The sequence below is a fragment of the Hyposmocoma kahamanoa genome, unplaced genomic scaffold (assembly GCF_003589595.1).
Source record: "Hyposmocoma kahamanoa isolate Upper Pololo Valley unplaced genomic scaffold, ASM358959v1 192, whole genome shotgun sequence".
Taxonomy (NCBI): Eukaryota; Metazoa; Arthropoda; class Insecta; order Lepidoptera; family Cosmopterigidae; genus Hyposmocoma; species Hyposmocoma kahamanoa.
The window spans coordinates 3,071,208-3,092,289 of NW_020653719.1; the positions used below are offsets into that span (position 1 = coordinate 3,071,208).

Below are 21,082 nucleotides of genomic sequence, written 5' to 3' on the forward strand. Positions count from 1 at the left end.
TCCGCTGAGTGCGTGATGTACACTAAATTTATTGTAAAGGAAGCATAATGTTTACGACCTTAAATTAATAACAGACACGTACGATTTATTCGTACACATTTCAAATATTAAAATTATTGTCGTTCCAATAAAATGAGTTTATTATATAACATATTTTTGTAATAGATCTTTTTGATTAACTTAAATAATGAAAACGCACGTCGATATATGAACTTGCGACTGCCTTAATTAATTTTTCTAGATAGTTTTCTGCTGGTAATTGATCAAATTGATGAATGGCAAGACAAATCAAAATGTTACTACTGACAAAATATGGTAACACCTTATTAATCAGAAGAGGTTTACTTAATGACGGCCTCGCGTGAAATTTTTGTGATTTGTTTATTATTGATCGGATTTCTAACTCTGCTACTCTGTATATTTGGATAGCATCTTACGTGGGATAAACTAGACCACTTTCGTCCCCGAAAGCAGTGAACTCATACGTATAACCAACTCCAGGTTTTTGTAAAGACAGCGCACTGTTAATTCTTTGCATTATATATTGTTTTGTATTACTCGTACTACATATCCGGCGACGTATGTAATTATTTGTTCACTATATTCGGACATTCGAAACAACGTGCTGCAAAAATTATCGAAACTACAGATACTACAAAACTGAAAAAAAAAACGAAACGTTACTATACGTTATAACAGAGAGTTATAGAATATTTTTATAATATTGCTAAGGTAATAATTTTCGTCCCTTTGTTTTCAAAATCGATCAGAATTTAGAACAGTGTTGCCTAACGTATCACTAAATGTTAAATTTGGCCAAAGAAATGTACAAGCGGCCGTACCACGAAACTGAATGCATTATTCAAAATACGTTCGTTCGATTTTCATGGCGTATTAAGGACCACAAATATATCGCACCAAGTAAAAGCCGCAATGTATTACAAATCATGAGGCATGCACTCGGTTGCATATATGTTTTCTCGAAATCCATATAAAACCAAAATAATTGTTTTTAAAATAAATTATGCATCTTCTAATTACAAAATCACTTGCCACTGGAAGGAAACGTCCCTGTTTATTCGTTTACCCACAGTTATGGTGCTTATGCAGTTTATAATGGCACAATTATGCATTTTTGGCGTTTAACGGTCGAGCGCGTTCTGAAGTGTAGCAGCGGCAAGTAAGTGAATTTCACTTACTTTGGGCATGCGAAGTACGCACACTTGCGGCGTTTACCTAGATATATGTCTGTGGTGCACTGCTGTAACAATGTGATATGTTGCGACCACAGAAACCTAAATTATTTAGTATTCTCTGCGACCGATATGCGTAAACTAGAAGCATATAGATTTAACGAATTACAATTTTTAAGTAACGCAGACATAACAATATAGCATTCATGATTAAAAGGATTTATGTAACCTTTTTAATGTAACTGAAATAACGTACGTCAATAAAAATAAGGCTCAGGCATCACTCATAACAATGAGTGATGCTTAATTCTCCAAAATGATGAGATGAGTGATAAGTATTACATTATATTATTGCATGATATTAGATAGCACAAGTCTGCTAAGATTTTTGAAACCAGTGGTCATTCTATTTCCATCGAGCCTCCACAGATATTACATTGCAATTAGTATAAAATTTCTTTCAGCGAAAATCTAGTTGCAAAGGAAATATAGGGTCGTATTCCAGAACTCTACTCAATACTCAAGTCAGGACTTGAGCAGACTTGAGTATGATTTGAAGCACTGGAAATACGACCCTAATGGCAAGGACTTGAGTATGATTTTCAGTGCTCACTGCAATATTCAAGTCCTGACTTGAGCATTGAGTAGAGTTCTGGAATACGACTCAACAGAGTGTAACTGGAAAGGCTGTGATTGGATTCATTATGTGAATGTTTTTAGAATTGGTTCATTCGTATGAAAAAGTGCATTAACGCTAACGGAGAATATTTTGAGAAACAATAAATTCATTTCTGACCATTTATAGTATTTTTTTCTTATTCATTCCGGAAACTAAAAGTGCACCTTACGTAAAAATAGCTAGAACGCATTGTGGCTAATCATGAAATTCGCGTTGTGACTTTCATGATATTCCACCACTACGCGTTGTGGTTATTAAGAAAAGCCATAGTAACGGTTTCTGAATATTGGCTTATGCAACCACAATGAATGAATGAATGAATTATACTTTATTGCACTTAAATAATTTTAAGTGCAATAAAGTATAATTCATTCATGACATGACAACCACATGCTACCCCCAGAAATAAATGTAGGCCATACAAGAGTCGTTTTTCAGATAACCTCAAAAAATGTAGGTATCGCTTTAAATTTTTTAAAATAAATATCCAGTCTGCGTACGTCGTATTTATACTAGCTTGAAATGAGGAGGCACATTGACTATTTTCCCCGCTAGATGGCGCATGAATGATGGTGCTGTTGGATTGTCAAACTGCATAGAACACTATTATAACTTTTATGTAAAAAATATAAATAATATTGAAAACGAATTGAGGTTGATTTGTTGTGGCGTTTTTTAACGTCTGAAAAACATATACCGTGCCGATTTCATGCCGCCATGCGCTAGTCAAAAAACCATCAGACGTCGCTAACGATGATTTTACGATACGGACGGCAGCATATCAAGCTAAACATTGATGGATCTTGTTACTAGGTACATTTTTGTCCATCCTCTAAGCTAGGTACAGACGGAAAAAACTGCTTACTAATTTTAAACGTACTTTTCTAAAAAATTTTCACCTACGCTTTTTAGTTTGGAAGCTTAAAAAGCGTTTAAGCGTATGGACTTTACGTTAAAAAGAACCTTGTAACAGTGTGTCGACAATAAAAAGCGAGAGTAGGCCAGTAAATGTTATAGCATAAGAATGTTTATTTGTAAAACACGAGTTTTATTATTATTTATAAGGAATAATATTATATTTATTTATTTTATTAAGAAACAGGTACAAAAAGAAAAACTTAAATCTAGGCTGCTAACGGTGTAGCAAAAAAACATTTTTGGTTTAACCGTACACCATTCACCATCTCGGTAAATAAATTAAAAGTTAGAAACGAAACACAAATAAAAAAACAATAACAATAAACAAGAATGCAAACAAAAAATAATATTAATAATTACACTAACGTGACTATTTGTAATATTAACTAAATTCTTGCTATTTAAAATGCAAGTAAAATAACAATAAAGAAAAAAAGAAATAAAAGTGGGGGAAGGTATCAAAATTATAATTGTTTATAACATTATTATTCACATTGACGAATTAATTTCTTTAGAATACATAGATGGCGACACTTATGTTTAAAATGATAAGCACAATAAAAACCAAACTTTTTAAAATGCTTTTCGTTTTAACGTACATTTCTACTTGGTGCTGCTACATCTGTAGAGGCGCTGCTGGTGCTGGTGGCGTTAGGTCCTGTTGGATGGAATGTAGTAGTAGCCTCCGCAGCCTCCGCAGCCTCCATACATCTTACTTAGTAGGTTTAGCAAATCAAACGTTAAAAGTCCAGTTTATAGGTATTTATTTGGTTTTAAAAAATATGTTATAATCTTTAAAATATAAACTGTATATATATAGCTAGTAAACGGTTCAAAAAGATAAGTAGAGATACGTTCGCTACCGCCATCGGGTAGAGAGTGATGATGGAAAGAAACAAAATCAATGCGAGGTAAAATGGAACAATTGAAAATTTTGAATTTAAATATTAGCAGAAGAAAAAAAGCGATACGATACGAATGGAGAGATGCGATACAAAAAGGTGGGATGACGATGTAAGGAGGTCACACCGTCACACATCTTTTCGAATATCGCCTCCAGAGCAACAGAGCTCTGGAGGCGATATTATAAACAGGTGATATTATATATTAACTGTCACTGACCCAAACCTCTTTAAGGGAAAATAATAAAAAAGTTTTTTATTTAGGTAATATATTGTTAAGTGAAATTTTATTAGTATTTGACATTGACTTACAAATAAATGGACGACGGGTCTAATACAAAAACCACGAAAAAAATGTCCCAAGTCAACCTATTCGAAATTTAAATTGTTATGTCATCGCAGTATCGCGCTGTCCGTAGAACAAATGAAGACTAAAGCGGAGTGTCGCGCTCTGTATACGATTTTAGCGCCTTACAAGTGCGGACACTTTTTAGCGCGGACCCGACGTCCATATAATTGTAAGTCAATGGTATTTGATAAATAAAATGAATAAGCTTCTACTTAATAACTTTTATTAAAGAAGTTGTTATGTTATTTGGAACAAAATTAACTTTTATTTGCATCTGCCCATTAGAACAGGAAATAATGCTGAAACAAAAATGTCAAACACCATTATTACGTAATGACGACTACAATTTTTTTAAACAATATTCTTCATTTTCTTAAAAAAAACATGTGAAATGGAAAGCAATGAATAAAACGAATAATTTAAGTATCAGAAATGTTTTTTATAAACCGATGGAAAATTTAGGGAAAATTAAAAATCGAAGGGCAATTATATTAAATTACTTTTTTCCGACCATTGAATGCATTGCCGCTATTGACCTACCAATATTGCCGCCAGCTTTTGTTACTTTATTGAAAGTGAAAGCGTTTCATAATTGAAAATAATATATAATATTCGATCGTAAGCGCTTGTCCTTATTTGAAACAAAGAGAACATTTTAAAGTATTACGCACGAGATTTAATTAGCACTTAGGGTCGTATTCCAGAACTCTACTTAACGCTCAAGTCAGGACTTGACTATGATTTCAAGCCCTGGAAATACGACCCTAATGACAAGGACTTGAGTATCATTTTTAGTAGGAAATGAAACTATTTTTCCGGATTTAAATCGTATATTTGTTTTTTCAAACAAACCGACGTTTCGGGCCCTTTACAGGTCCCATGGTCACGGTTGACTCCGGAAAAATAGTTTACGATTTAAATCCGGAAAAATAGTTACATTTCCTATGTGTAACAATCGCGAAAACCTAAGAACTCGATATGATTTCTAGTGCTTTAAATCATACTCAAGTCCTGACTTGAGCATTAAGTAGAGTTCTGATATACGACCCTTAAACTTATAAAGCGGTGGTAGCCTTATGGTTTGACCTACCACTTCTCAAGGAGAGGACCGGGTTCTAATCCGGACTCGCACCTCTGAGGTTTTCGGAATAAATATTCTAAATTTAGACAATAAGCTTTTCTGTTAAAGAAAACATCGTGTTGAAACCTGTATTTCGAAGAAGTTTCACAACGGTGGGACGTAGCGCCCGGCAGTGGGACTAATTAAATGGGTTGATGACGATGATTATAATTAGCGCTTTTCTAAAATGTTAATAATAACATGGGTTCAAAATTAACTTCCAGTGAGGTGCTTCAAAATTAATATTCTTGAAAGTAGTGGGTCTACAAGGGGGTGATTAAGAAAATTGGCTTCCTGCTCAGTCTAACTCGTACATAATTAGAAACGGAAAGCTTGTATTTACGTATCTACTTGATAATCAAAGGTTACTCGTCTTTAATTAACGAGGTTGTAATAAAGTTGTAGGTACGTATGCAAAATAACGTAGTGGTACTTTTGAGATATTTTTATAATGGAATGTGAAGTTTACTTGTCCGCTGTGGGTTTGCAAAAGGTAGTGTATGTCTATTATTATATTACAAAGGGGTTCGTGGACTCTTGGAATGAAAATAAACTACCCCTTCTTGACAGCCGTCTTCACAAAGTCACAAATTCATTTAAGGTGCAATGTACACGCTTCTATAATAAGAGTCAATGTAAAAAATGACTTATTCTATAGGTAAAATAAATTTACAGTTGAAGACGTCATTTTTTAAGTTACTGCTCATTCACTGCCGACTTCCTTGAGAAGAACGAGCAAGAAACTTTAGGGGTTGCTCTTTTCAAAGAAACTTCAATGCTATGCAATAAATACACTTTGAATCAAATTTTCTGGAATCTAAAGCCATGTCGTCTTTCCACATACGTTTACCTGACACGTCGTCTTCAATTTAGTAATATGGCTTTTCAATTAAACTAAGATTCCGGTTGCTATTCAAAATTTGCAATTTACGAGATTTAATTAAAACTATAGTGAAACAAAAACTTTATACTAAAGGTTATTTATACAGCTTCTGTGTACTTGGATGACGAAAATTCGTGGTAGTGGCCCGTTTAGCTCTTGCAAGTAGTCTCGGTCTTTGATGCTTGAAATAAATATTGTAAATGATAGATAACAGACAAACATACGATTTATCTAAAACTAACGTGCGTTAGAGTGTTCTTTGTTTTTAAATTTAAAAAGTGCGCAAAAAGTCGATTCCCAGGGACGAAACTTATATGTTTCGATAGCTTATCTCATCCCTGAAGTAACTATAATACTCTGTAGTGAACTAAGTGAAGTGCAGTACTCTTAAATTTGTAAAAACTATTAAATTGGACCGTTAAAGTGCCGTTTTAGAAGCGAAATTGACTTTGACCGGTCATTAGCGAACTATAGATTTCGAGTTTTGCCTACTCCACGTCATTCGACCACATTTTGAGTGCGCAAAATTCGCCGACAGTTTGTTCACACACTGGTCACTCTGCGTGGGGACCCGGGTTCGATCCCCTGCTAACATTTTTTTCTTTTTGTTGTTTTTGTTCTTTTTTTTTCGTGTTTTTTTGTTAAAACCACAAGAAAATATAGTGTTTGGCTTGCAACAAAAATATAAAGGTAGGAGAACAGATAAGTTGCTCCTGTTGCGAAAGTTTTTAACACTATCTGTGCCTAAACATAACTTCCGCCGAATACAAAGACAACCAGTCCGATCTGGAACGCACCGTGATATGTCCTACTTGTAGCAGCGTCACACGGCGCCCGAAAAACGACAACACACCAGTTCGTGGGCAAACCCGTCCAGTCGCTGTGATGGCTACCACAATGCCCATGGTTGACGGTGCTCTTGTTCATGGGTATAAACCTACCCAGTCAAAGAGTGAGGCGCCGGTTACTGCGGGCGCATTGCGCGATATTTTGGCAACTTTTAAGGAGGACATGACAAAAACAATTGAGCGTGTAGTTTTCGATGTCGTAACACAAAGATTGAGGGAGATAACGACACAAATCTCAGAATTTCATAACTCGTTGTCTATCTTAAATGACCAGCACGAAAGTCTGAAACTACTTCAAGAGGAAAGTACCAAGATCATCGACAGGCTCCAAAGTGAAAACACAAGTTTACATTCCACAGTCAGGAACTTATCTACTCGCAAGTTACACGTGTTGCAAAGATGAACAAAGAAGATAAGCGACCTCGCACGATCATCGCCAAGGTGCGAAGCCCTCGCCAACGGGATGTTGGATTATTGTTAGCTGCGGTTCATAATTTTAATAAAAACAACCGAGAAAACAAACTGGGATCGCATCACCTCGGTTTGGCAGGGAACAATGCTCCATTATTTGTAGCTGAACATTTAACGCCCACCAGTAATAATTATAAGTAAGTAAATAATAAGTTTTTACACGCCGCAGCTAGAAAGAAAGCCAGAGAGATGTCTTACACTTTTATTTGGGTTCGAAATGGACGAGTATACGTAAGAAAAGAAGAAACGGGTCAGGCGTTACTAATTCGTGACTTACACTGACAACTGATGCTATCTAATTCGATAGCAACAAAATGATTGTCTAGTGTATTCATTTTTCTGTTTGTTTGTCAGTGTTGTGGTGTTTCACACTTATAAGATGGTTACTTTTTATTATCAGAATACTCATGGTTTAAGAACCAAAACCAATAATTTGTACAGCAACATTTTGCAATGCTCATAAGATGTAATCGTTTTTACCGAAACCTGGCTTAATTCGAATATATTTAATAGTGAATTGTTTGACTCTAGGTACGTTGTTGACGAGAAGGCCTGGTAACTGGCAAACGTTCTAAGTTGGACGGAGGGGGTGTTCTGGTAGCAGTATCTCGTGAATTACATTCTTATAGATTATTACAATACGAAAGTGAATGCGAAGATATTTGGGTGTCAATTAATGTTAATCTTAACGGTATTTCAAGAAAACTTATTATATGTGCTGTGTACATACCTTCTCCACCTAAAGTGGATTCATTGTTCCATCGGACCATTCATTGTTTTTTCGATAATGCCAGTAATGTTATGGATTTGGTGGTGGATGTTGTTATATTAGGAGATATGAATCTTGGCAATATTGAATGGACAGATACAGCAGACGCTTGTCATTTGCGGCCTTCTAATTACCACAGTGATATGGAAAATGCATTGATCAACTTTATGTACGTTAACAGTCTCTATGAATTTAACGATATTCGTGACAAAAACGACAGGATCTTAGATTTAGTATTGAGTACTGTATCTCTTGGTAAGATTATTTTTCCACTTGACCTACTTAGCAAACAAGATCTGCATCACCCTCCAATTTTGTACATGATCGATAACGCTAATGTTTCCTTATTGCGTAGTAAACCATACATTAATTATAACTTTTTTAGGGTGGACTATGATGTTGTTGCTGGGGAACTTGAAAATATTGACTGGCGTTCTGAGTTTATTGAGCGCAGCACAACAGACCAGATGGTTCCTATTTTCTACAAAATAATACGAGGTCTGATTGAACGGCATGTACCAAAATTTAAAATAAGAGAGGGGAAGCATCCTTGGTGGTTTACCGTATTACTAATTAAATTGTTGAGAGAAAAAGAAAAACTTAGACTTCGACACAGAAAATTTAACAACCCTCGTGACAGAATTGAGTTCGACCTTATTCGCAATCGATGCAACAGATATTTAAATACTTGCTATCTGAATTATAAACGAACAATGAAGATAAAATATCTGGAAATTGCAAGGCCTTTTGGCAATTTGTAAACAATAAACGGAAGAGTAATATCTCAATTCCATCTAGTATGTGTCTTAATAACGTATCGGCTGAAAATGGATACGATATAACGAATCGTTTTGCTACACATTTCTCCATTCTGTCGTGATCAAATACCTCCATTGTTCTTCAAACGCACTGCAGCAGGATTGGCTTTTCCCTTGACGATTATATTCAATCACTCTCTAGCTAACGGTACATTCCCCATTGAGTGGAAAAAAGCTAGATTTGTTCCAATTTTCAAAAAAGGTGATCCACACAGTGTTAGAAACTATAGACCAGTCGCAATTTTGTCCTGTCCATCCAAGCTATTGGGAGTCACTGGTGTGTCCAATAGTCGCACAACAAGTAGATAAATATATTACACCGCACCAACACGGCTTCAGAAAAGGACGGTTTATTCAAACTAATTTAGTCAATTTTGTGACTGATTTGGCCCATGAGATTCATAATGACAACCAAGTGGATACTGTATATACCGACTTTAGCAGCGCGTTCGACAAAGTTAATCATTATTTACTTTTACAAAAATTGGAAGCTTTTGGCGTAAACGGATGTCTATTGGAATGGCTTCGTACATACGAATCGGAAAGATATCAGTCAGTCGTCATATAAGGTTTCGAGTCTAATGTATACCTTGCACAATCGGGTGTACCGCAGGGCTCTAATCTGGGACCGCTACTGTTTATTTCCTATATAAACGATATCACCTCTTGTGTACAGCACTGCAGGTACGCTCTCTTTGCCGATGATTTAAAAATTTATAAAAAAGTGGAATCCAGTCTGGATATAGCATTGATTCAAAAAGACTTGGGCAGGATTGAAATGTGGTCTAAGTCTAACGTAATGGAACTTAATTCGGGACAATGTTCATTCGTTCGCTATACCAGAAAGTTGAATGCTATTCCTTCGGCGTACTGTAGTCTAGGCTCTACTCTATGAGTAGAGCTACTGGCTGAGTGAATATAGTTTTGTATTTAGAATGTGTTTAAAAAAATAAGATAAAAAAAGAACATCTTGGCAGATCTAGAAAATGCCTCCGTAAGTGAACATGTAAAAAAGTACAATAAATATCAACTTTTGAAGATTATCCCAGTTTATATTTATAAAGTACCTCTAGATACGCAACCTAAGCTACGCCTCAGGTTACAAATGGTGGAGTTTGCCTTACATGTGGTATATAAAATGGAAACATTCCAATGAAGAAAACTCCGTTGGATTTTTTTTTATATGTTTTTACGGAAAACCTCCAGAAAAGCGTACATAACGTCGTAATATATATTTTTACTTTTTATTAGAAATTGTTATTGTGTTTTTGTGCGCTTCGTAGTGAATAGGGGCAAATTAAAAAAAACTATACAGTGGATCACACACCGGCACAGAAATTTTCGGGCCTAAATGATATGGAGGAGTTTCTGGGCCAGTTTGAGGCAATTAGCGTGATAAATAACTGGTCAGATGGGCAAAAAACATGTAATCGCGACGTATCTGGAAGGGCCAGCATTGCAGTGCTATAAAACCCATTTTTCTTCATATGCCATCTATTATATCATTGCGCAAAAGTTAAAAGAGCAGTTCCCCTCGCAGGTCGATTATGCTCAAGAGTTTTACTACAGGCGGCAGATGCCTAATGAGCCGCTCGTAAACTATTTTTATAATCTGGATAGTTTGGCGACAAAAGCAAAGATACAGGACGATGTGAAATTTATAAAACATTTCCTAAAATCTTTAGCTCCCAGCTATCAGTGGGTGCTTGCTAGCAAGTTGTTCGCATCTAAAGACGAGTTGAGAAAAACGATTATACAGATGGAAGACGTATTTAATCGACAATCAAACTTAGAACACAGAGTATAGAATTACCGGTGTGTATTTCAAAGGAATATTCTCAGTCTTGGCAAGCACAGGGAGATCCCTCACCCGTTGGTGGATCCATCACTGCTTATTCAGATTATCAAACGCCACAAACTCCGGTCACACGCCAATATCCAAATACGCCAAAATCCGGAAATACGCCACGCGGAAGGTACAACTGGAGACCTCGGCATGTATATTCACATGCACAAGGAAGTGGTTCTTCGACGGGTTCCCAACGTCGATTTTATCAAGGCGCAGCTGCTTACTCAAGAGGCGATCACCCAAACGCACCGCCACGCCGATAGATAGCCGGGGTGGTCGGACGTGGAATGCGAAACCGGCGTGATTGGAACAAAATTTGTGTGTACTTGATAAGTGTAATGTAGATAAGGCACCCTTTATTACCATTTGTATAAAAATATATAGATTGCGAGGCCTTTGTGGATACTGGTGCTTCTGTTTCAATAATCTCACAATTGTTTGCAGATAAATTGCATTTGCAGATTGAAAAAACGCCGAATTTTCCTTTGCGTACAGTTGGTGGAACGCGAGTAATTGTGCAAGCATCCACCAATGTTTCGTTGGTAATACAGGGAAACAAATATCTATCAAAGCTGCTTGTTGTAGATGATGGTGATGAGCTCCTTATTTTGGGACAGGACTTCCTGACGGTAAATAGTGCTGTAATTGATTTTTTGGCCTCGAAGATAACCTTAAAGGATGGTGTTGAAATTCTTTTCAATTCTGTCTCTGATGTCATGTCAAGAAAAAAGAATTGTTTTATCGAGCCAATTTTAAAAAGTCATAAAAACTTTTCGTTAAACAAGTCCGAATATTTATATTTCGTTAATTTGTTAGATGCGAATTGTGACCACATGTTTCATGTCTCGAGTATAAAAAAAAAATAGAATTTGATATTGATAATTCATTACAGGAGAAAAGGCGTGATGAATTGAATCGGTTATTACTACAATTCCGTGATACATTTTCTTTAGCGCCAAGCGAACTAGGGTGTTATAATCACTCAGACAGAGACAAATTATTGAGGAACAAGTAGAAGAAATGTTGAAGTTTGGGATAATTCAGGAATAGAAAAGTCCATATGCTTCATCGGTAGTTTTGGTGGATAAACCAGAAGGGCCGCTGAGATTTTGTATTGATTATATTGCTTTGAATAAAAAAATTTAAAACAATTCATACACTATTCCGAGAGTAGATGATTTGTTAAGTGTTTACAGGGTGCAAAGTATTTTGCAGATTTAGATATGAACTCTGGGTATTGGCAGTTAGGTTTAGGAAAAGGGAACGAAAAAACTGCCTTTGTTACACATACCGGGCTATATGAGTTCAATGTGTTATCTTTTGGCTTGAAAACGAGTCAAGCGGTGTTTCAAAGGGCGATGGATAAGGTATTGGCGGGAATGAAGTATCGTAATGTGATAGTTTATGTGGATAATATATTGGTGTATGCAAGTACGTTTGAAGAATTTAAAAATGCATTAAAGGAAGTTTTGATTCGATTGCGAAATGCGCATTTGACTTTAAAACCATCTAAGTGTCGTTTCGGTTTTCAGAAGGTGACTGTTTCGGGACATAAAGTGTCGGCCGAGGGAATTGGACCGGACAGTAAGAAAGTTGCGGCGATGAAGGACATAAATCCTCCATGTAGTCTGAAAGAAGTGAGAGTGGTTTTAGGATTGTTCTCTTATTATCGAAAGTTTATTGATAATTTTGCTAGATTGGCACTTCCCATCACGAATTTGACGAAAAAGGACAAGGTGTTTGTTTGGACGAATGAAGCCCAGGAGGCATTTGAAGTGTTAAAAGATCGAATTTGTAAAGCGCATGTTTTGGGACATTACTCGTCAAATAATGAACAGGTGACGCAGTTGTATGTGGACAGCAGTGGATATGCAATTGGATGTTGTTTAATGCAGGGAATGAGAGAGATGAAACCTATAGCTTATACCTCGAGAAAGTTAAGTGAAGCAGAAAAGAAATATTCTGTCACCGAGAAGGAATGTTTAGTACTTATATGGGCGTTGAATTATTTTAAAAGTTATTTATGGGGACTTCGTTTTCAGATAGTTACAGATCATCGGGCACTTGTGTGGTTAAAAAGTAAGAGAGATATGAGTGGAAGACTAACCAGATGGGCGTTATCGATTCAAGGTTGAGATTTCGACATTGTTTATTGTAAGGGTAAAGATAATGTTGTTGCAGATTTCTTGAGTAGGAATCCGTTGCTGGAGGATGTAGAGTCGAAAGTGGAACGTGTACCAGAGCAGAGGGATGAGTTAAAATTGTATGTTTTGCGAGCGAATGATGTCCAGAGTAAACAGGAGGCGGATGGATTTTGTAGAAATATTATTAATTGCATTCGTTCGGGTGTTGGTGATAATTATCGAGGCTTCTTTTTGCAGAACGGAATCCAATGTAAGAAGTGTCGTTTGAATCAAAATATAGTTGATTTACTGGTCGTTCCGTCTGAATTTTCGGAATGTATGAAGGAACTCCATGACAGTGCCTGGACGGGCGGACATTTTGGTTTGTTTAAAACTTTTTCAAGGTTTAGACAGAGGTATTTTATGGTAAATGCTGAAAGAAAGATTGAATCGTATGTCAAGAGTTGTCAGTTGTGTCAGGAGCGTAATATCAATAAAACGATTTCACCATTAATTTCTATTCTCGTGAATGGTATTTTCGAGCATGTGGGGATTGATATTTTAGGGCCGTTTAATCTTTCGGATAAAGGTAATAAATATATAATTGAGAGTATCGAATATTTGTCGAAGTATGTGGTGTGCAGGGCAGTAACCAAGGTGACAGCGGAAACAATATGTGATTTTTTGGTGTCGGAGGTATTTTGTAGGTACGGCGGAGTAAAAGAAATTTTAAGTGATAGAGGGTCGGTGTTTACTTCTCATTTGGTAGAGGAGACAGCGCGAGATTTTGGAGTGATTATGGTGCATACTACGGCATTCAATGCGAAGTGCAATGGTTTGTGTGAGAGATTTAATAGGACGCTGTTGGGAATGTTAGCGAAATATATAGGAGGCTAACAAAGGAATTGGTGTAGCATGTTACCATTGGTGTGTTTCGCATGCAATTCTAGTAAATATAGCAGTACCGGAGTGTCACCATATATGGTTTTGTTCGGTAGACAATCCTTATGTGCGTCAGATATAGAATCGGAGATTAATTATGTCAATGTTGCGGAGAACTTGCAAGATAAGATTGCAAAACAAGCAGCGTTGATCGATGTGGTTAAGGAACGAATAGTGAGGGCGCAGATAAAACAGAAGCGAAATTATGATAAGAAAGCAAAAGTAGTTGTATATCAACCCCCCTGGTTGGTGATGTTATATTATCCTAGGAGAGTTTCCAACAGAAGTTAGCTAAAATTAGCTAGATTGTTTAAAGGGCCGTATAGGGTAGTAGATCGGTTGAGTAGGGTCAATTATACTGTGAGAAAAGTAGGTGTAAATAGGAATAGATCGGGTAGGCAGGATCTAGTTCATGTGAATAGAATGAAAACATTCTATAGGAGGTAATTTAATGTTTTTAGTTTCTACTGGGTTATTTAATCTTTTATATTTGTTCTTTTATATTTATATTTCATATGGAACCATGATGACTTTGTGATGAATATTTTGAGGGAAGTTGTTATTTTCCGGCAAATGCAGACTTGAAAGGACGGGAGGAGAAGATGGACTACCGATTTGGATTGGATGGATATAACTTACTTTTTTTTATGGATATATTGTCCAGTGTGTGTGCATAGTTCGTGGTCACCCTCCCAGATGAACAAGAACTGTCTGCATTCAAGGAAAATATATTTATTTAATTATTAGGAATCCTTCATATGGTATACCCTCATATCATATGTATGTTAGGAAAATGTCGTTGGTAAGGTTATTTGTGTGTTTGTGCTGGTTTGTTTAAAGAAAGTGAGAAAAGCTGATGGAACGTGGATAGCTGCAGGATGAGGACTAGGGCAGCTGGGAGATCAATATTGATGTTACCCAGTGATCGCCCGATGGGTGCTCAAGCCTGTGTCGTCGTCGTAACAGCGTGCACGTTGAAGATAGTTTAGTGATGCATTTAGGAAGTTCTAGTAGTGATGTTTAAGGATTTGTTAGGAACATTCAGCCAAGCTAGGGTAGCTGAAATAAAGAGTTTAGATAGGTTACCTAAAGAGCTAGGATAGCTAACGACTAATTATATTTTGAATTATTTGATTAGGATGTGGTCATGGTCTGTCCTGTTAGATAGGTTTTTGGCAGACTAAAGCCATAGCCTCCTCAGTGGTTTACTTGTTGGTAAGGTAGTAGCTTCCGAGCAGTGTGTGGCTAGCCTATAGTAAAGGCTGACCACTTATGTAAGTTGCCTTTCTTAGGTAGGGCACCAGCTAGGGATGTTCACCCCTTCAGTTGTGAGGAAGAGGGATGTAGTCTAGGCTCTACTCTATGAGTAGAACTACTGGCTGAGTGAATATAGTTTTGTATTTAGAATGTGTTTAAAAAAATAGGATAGAAAAAAGAACATCTTGGCAGATCTAGAAATAGCATCCGTAAGTGACATGTAAAAAAGTACAATAAATATCAAGTTTTGAAGATTATCCCAGTTTATATTTATAAAGTACCTCTCGCTACGCAACCTAAGCTACGCCCCAGGTCACAGTACTATGTCAATGGTCGACTTTTGGAAGAATTATGTAAAGTAAGAGATTTGGGTATCATCCTAGACAGTAAACTGAAATTTACACCACATATCAACTACGTTACTAAGAAGGCAGCTCAAATGTTAGGTTTTGTTAAAAGAAATTCGCGATCATTATGTAGCAAAACCAAAATAATTTTATTTCATACCCTAGTTCGTAGTCAACTCGAATATGCTGCTGTGGTTTGGAACCCCGGATATATGGTGCACTCTCAGCACTTGGAGTCTGTACAACCGGCTTTCACAAGACAACTCGCCTTTTTTTCCTTTTATGTATTTTATGTATGTATTTGATTCCCTTGCGAAGTACAAATCCACCATTTTAAAATACATGTTTGCGAGGGTACCCAATTAATTAATTGTGTGATTGTCTATTCTTTTAATTCTTTTTAATTAATTTTCTTTAATTTTTAATTTATTGATGGATTTTGATTGTCTCTATTATTATCTAATATTCATGTATTATTTTACTAGGCTTCTGATTGTTAGTATTGAATGTTGTGTACACCTATAACTGGCTTGTGTATCGGATTTTGTTCTTCTTAGTCTTAAGATCTTTAAATGTATTAATACACATGCTTTTGGTGTGCTTTTTGAAAATAAATAAATTAATTAATAGATAAATGTGTACAAACAATTTATTTACAAAGAGCAACCCCTAGATTTTCTTGCTCATTCATCTTAAAGATCGGCTTTACGAATGAGCAGTAGAGTTTAATCAATATGACGATTTTAAGTGTAGTGGCTTACCTATGAAATAAAGATTTTTGGACTTGACTCTAATAAAAGTGGTTTAATACCTGAGGATCCGCTCTCTGCCAACAACTATGGACATCGTAAGATTCTTGACACATATCGGTGCCTTCTTCTCCCTTGAAATGCACGCAGTTCTTGCCCATATCATACGCTATGCTCTTCATCTCTTCGGGAAGCATGTTCAGCATCTTTTGGAATTTGAAGTACCCCGTTTGTGGATCCAGCTGCGTTTCGGAAAAATACTACATGACAGATGTTTACAGTATTCCTAGAAGCAGTAGAGCTCGTTGTCAAAGAGTGCGTTCAGAGATGTACTACCCAAATAATAGCAATAAATATGTAATTATGAGTACATAGTTTCTGCCGCCAAACAGTAACGTTCCGGTTTTGAAGGGTTAAGGGTGTTAGTTAAATTACAGCGCTTTGGGATTTGTCAACTTTTATGCCTTACCTGTCCGTTTGGGGCACCCTGGGCAACAATCAGCTAGTTCCTTATGCCAATTGACAAATCCTTTCACCGCGTTGGCTAGCATTAGGTAATAGTAAGGATGCCATCGATACGGTAAGAAGAATATCTGGGTTGAGGGGCAGTGGCAATGCCGTTCAGATCTTTGCGATTTAAAGCTTTGAGTGGCACTGCAACTGTCATAGGTGGTCGTGTCTCTTACCAGGTGCACGATTTGTTCGTCCCATCACTCCACACCAGTAATTAAAACTGCACTAACTCGAGTTTTGTCGATTTTGCGTTTTCGATGCCAAATTATTGAACTAATTTAAATTACATTTAAAATTAAGAAAATAATACAAAAAGTAACTATTGAGGCTATCAGCGCAAAAGTAGTAGCCCACGTCAATTTTGTTATAATATTACTTTAAATGATACGAAAGTACATTGCTATTTTCATAGATAAAAAAAAAATATATTTTTTATCCTTACATGAAAATAGCATCCAAATATGAAATACTTATGTAGTTTATTATCAAGTAATTTTGTAGAAATAAAATTGACCACTTTTGTGCTAATAATAGCCTCAATTATATGTATATATATTTTCCACTTTGAATAACTTGTACCAAAAAAACATTATTACGGGCTACGTTTAAAAATGAAAAAGTTAGAGCAATTAGCGATTTTTAAGTTAGCATTGTCTTAATGAATTAAAAAATAATACTAATAAATAATACACACACTCATAGCCCCGCACTAGGAAAGCCCTGTATCGCCTATGCCTATATGACACACGCATAGGTAGACAACCATAAATTACACCCAAACTCACGAGAAAAATAAATGAAGGCCGTACGAATATTTCTCCCGGCCCGGGAATCGAACCCAGGACCTCTGCGTGGTAGTCCAGCATGGTAGCCGTTCGGCCACGGAGGCAGTTTTGTTTTGCTGGTGTTGACTTGATGCCATAAAAAAAATCTTACGTATGAATGTATATTATAAAAAAGTCTATTGTTCTTAAATAGTAAGTAATACTTCGTAGTAGTAAACATTGAGATGGGCCTGTAGTCGGTTTAAAGTAGGTATGAAATTACTGTATTGCACAAAAAAAAAAACAAGTAAAAAATTGTAGTAAGTACTTAGATAGCATGCAACGTTGATTGAGTAGAGAGGTGTGGGACGCTTCAATAAGACTATTAGTGTTTAAAGTATCTTCGATGACAGAAAGATAGGTGCATCCAAGTACACTTTGCGTAATATCTTTTAATCTAATCAATTCTTCGATCACGGACTGTACAGCGCGCGTTCTTAGATATCTGTCTCTCAATTTATAGGAAAAAAACACCTGTTGGACGAGTCTCAGTCAATCAATCATAGGTAGGTACAGTCACCTTTATTAATTTGTATACAACTATCGAAATTTCAGTCAATAGATTACTGTAAACGCTTGTTGAGGTTTTATAATATTTTACCTATACGCAAATACATATATAAATCATTATTTTAGGAAAATTATACAATTTAAATAAATATAATTATTAATACAAATTTAGAACACTCACATAAAATCCTTCTATCCGGCCGGACACGAACCGACGTCTCCTAACTAACCGTGCCAGACGCTATGTCAACTAAGCCACGAAACAGGTCAATGCACGGAACGAACCAGCAGACCTCACGAATTTTTCTGTGTGCTTGTTGTCGGGTCTTTGTATCTGGTTTTCTGCGACTTTTAGCCGTAGTGCCATCTATGACAAATCTGTGAAAGTATTTCGTCACCCACTTAGATACCTTTACAGCTACCAGTCTTGGCTAAAGATGTCGCTATTAATTCTAATGAAATTTTTATTGAATTGATATTAAATTTTTTATGGAATTACTCCACTAGTTTGTTATAATTATTAGTATAAAGACTGGTTCGTTCCGTGGCTTAGTTGGCATAGCGTCTGGTACGGTTTGCTAGGAGACGTCGGTTCGAATCCGGCCGGATCAAAGGACTTTTTTTTTTCTGAGTGTTCAATCTTTGTATTTAATTATAACAAAGTAGTGGAGTAATTTCACAAAAAAATAAATATCAATTCAAAAAATTAATTAAATAAACTTTTCATATGCAAATCGAATTTGAAATTAGCTATAAGTATTATTAGATTCATGTGTCACGCAAAGACATGAAAGTGCCATTGTTACATATAATACTGCCCTCCTGACCTTAATTAATAATATAATATATAATTTTTAGCGAAATTGACTTATAAACATATCTGCGAAACGAAATCTACAATCATCTCTAATTATTAATAATACAAAGAAAAAACAAAAAAAATGGCGGAATAGGTGCTACTTAATGCTTACCACATCTAATTCCAAGAATATGCACTTCATATAGCACTGAAACAATTTGAAAAAATAGTTGGATCTAGTAAAGAGGCCATTTAGATTTCATTTTTCAATTATGATGAAAGAGCATCGATTTTACAATCACCTTTAATTTAGGGTCATCAGGCATACTTTCGCCTCGACTGAATTGTTCAACGAGACCTGGCAATCAAACAAAGAGATAATTACCTAAATATTCGTATCTGTTCCTAGATAATTGCTATATAATAAGGTTTCAATTACCTTTGTCAACTCCGGTGCTCCCTTCACATTTTTCGACTGTCGGGCGTATTTGCTCCACAAATTCCTTTGTAGGAAACTGCGAATGGAAATCAACATTGAATTTCACAGAACGGATTCTGAATTTAACTTACAGATATACTAGAACATTTCGGTATTCGAATTCGGTAATTTGTCGATCGTAACTCACCTCAGCTAGAGTGAGCGACACGAAACACACGAGCAACCCACACAATCGCTCCATCGCTTTCTAGTAACGATCCAGCAGCTTCGCACTTATATCCCGTGCACAAATTAACACCTAGCATCGCTTCGCATGTTAGCTACGCTGTGTAATTACGCGTCCCCATACATGAATTAAACGTTTAACTCATTCATGACGGTGTTAAAGACGTTCTGCGTGGCAGCGTCTCTGGTAATATCTAGTTATTCGACAAAGCCATACGAATTATCGCTCTGTTTAATTATAGAGACAGTATCGCAATATTGTAGAGTCGCAGAAGACAGTTACTATTCTAGATCTAAGGTACCTACTTACAAGAACATGGAGTTTAACAATAGTCTACGTCATCATATCTTTACCACGCGGAAATTTGTACAATGCAAGCCTTTATGCTAAGCTTTATTGGTCACCAAATTTTTGAACTACTAATTTGCATTCATCCGGTGTTTTAATTGAATATGAGGTGAGGAATCTCCCGTTAACGAGCTATTATTAAACGTGACAATTGGTGAATTTGGGGAGATCTGGGAAATACTATTCGTCAATTAGCGACTGTGATCGCACCCGATGAGCGATCCGCCATTCCGTTCCAAATGGCGCTTTGGGTGGTAAATGACGTCAGATTTCAAAGTGGGGCGAATGCGAAATGCGAATGCGAACTAATTGGCGCGATGCAACGCCGCTGCCGCTCCGCCCCGAGTGGACGCACCGTCGAATGATTTCAATTACCTAATTAGATTTAGGTAGCACGGAACTAGTTTGACGATTCCGAGAGGATTTGCGAGTTAATTGTAGGAACGGCCCCTATTTTCCCCCTCTTATGATAATTTTATCGGGTATGAAAAGGGGAACGAGTGGCCCAAAAGTATAACCAATTATGGAGTCATAATTGCGATTTTAGTTTAAGTACCAAATTCTGTTAAGAAAAATCTGGATTTTGTTTTCGTGAAGTATCAATGAAAATAGGGTTGCTGGTCGTTACGTCGGCAAGATCTTTTGAAAAATTATGAGACATGGTGCGTACTCGAAGATCAAAAACAAGATGGAGTGGAATCGGAGGTCGAGTCGTGCTTGTGATATCGATACGATATTATGTGTATTTTTGAGGCTGCTTCCTTTAATATGTTTACCGAAGAGCCGCATTAACCGGTTTAGGAGATATTGGATAGAAATCTGCATGTGAGTCGGCTTCGAGAGGTGGTATGTTAAATCTTAAGCATAAAGATTGGAGAATGTCGTGTTATGGTGACTACATGTTTATAAATTGAATAAATTGAAGATATTTACATGTATAGTGGCATTAGAAGATAACTGAACTCAGGTCGGCGTTCAGCTGTGGAGTTGAGTGAACTCAATTTGATTTATAAGTTGATTAGGATCTGATAGTACATATATATACGTATGTACACAAATACAGCCACATACCAACAGTTATATCGTTATTAGTAGGTATAATAATCTTGAATCCAGTAGGTATATAAATGATTAAGTAGGTGCAGATGGCGGGTTCTCGGCTTTAGCATTGCTAAACCTCCTTTGATTGATTGCGCTTCCTCCACG

The 21,082-nt window shown here is 36.4% G+C and overlaps 1 protein-coding gene across 3 annotated transcripts; it reads right to left on the bottom strand.

The window, feature by feature from the left end:
* Positions 1 to 3,238: 3,238 nt before the first annotated feature.
* On the bottom strand, positions 3,239 to 19,545 carry LOC113226521 (general odorant-binding protein 83a-like). Of its 3 annotated transcripts, XR_003310115.1 has the most exons (7): positions 19,490 to 19,545; positions 19,303 to 19,378; positions 19,166 to 19,221; positions 19,036 to 19,071; positions 16,280 to 16,459; positions 4,222 to 4,340; positions 3,966 to 3,994 (listed from the first exon to the last, which is right to left on the bottom strand). XR_003310115.1 is itself a non-coding variant. In XM_026459169.1 (6 exons), the coding sequence occupies exons 1-6, from the start codon at positions 19,541 to 19,543 to the stop codon at positions 3,407 to 3,409; spliced, it is 444 nt and encodes a 147-aa protein (XP_026314954.1). In that variant the 5' UTR covers positions 19,544 to 19,545; the 3' UTR covers positions 3,239 to 3,406. The 3 variants fall into 3 exon arrangements, 2 of the variants coding, with proteins under 2 accessions (XP_026314954.1, XP_026314955.1); XM_026459169.1 differs by lacking the exons at positions 3,966 to 3,994; positions 4,222 to 4,340 and adding an exon at positions 3,239 to 3,448; XM_026459170.1 differs by lacking the exons at positions 3,966 to 3,994; positions 4,222 to 4,340 and having other exon boundaries at positions 16,259 to 16,459.
* Positions 19,546 to 21,082: the final 1,537 nt, after the last annotated feature.

What these genes read in the sequence shown, in the direction of transcription:
- LOC113226521 (XM_026459169.1), bottom strand. Translation starts at nt 19,543, where the DNA reads ATGGAGCGATTGTGTGGGTTGCTCGTGTGTTTCGTGTCGCTCACTCTA. An exon ending in TGTCGCTCACTCTAGCTGAG is followed by an intron (nt 19,379 to 19,489) that starts GTGAGTTACGAT and finishes TTCCATTCGCAG; the next exon opens with TTTCCTACAAAGGAATTTGT. An exon ending in GGCAGAGAGCGGATCCTCAG is followed by an intron (nt 3,449 to 16,279) that starts GTATTAAACCAC and finishes TCCATCCAACAG; the next exon opens with GACCTAACGCCACCAGCACC.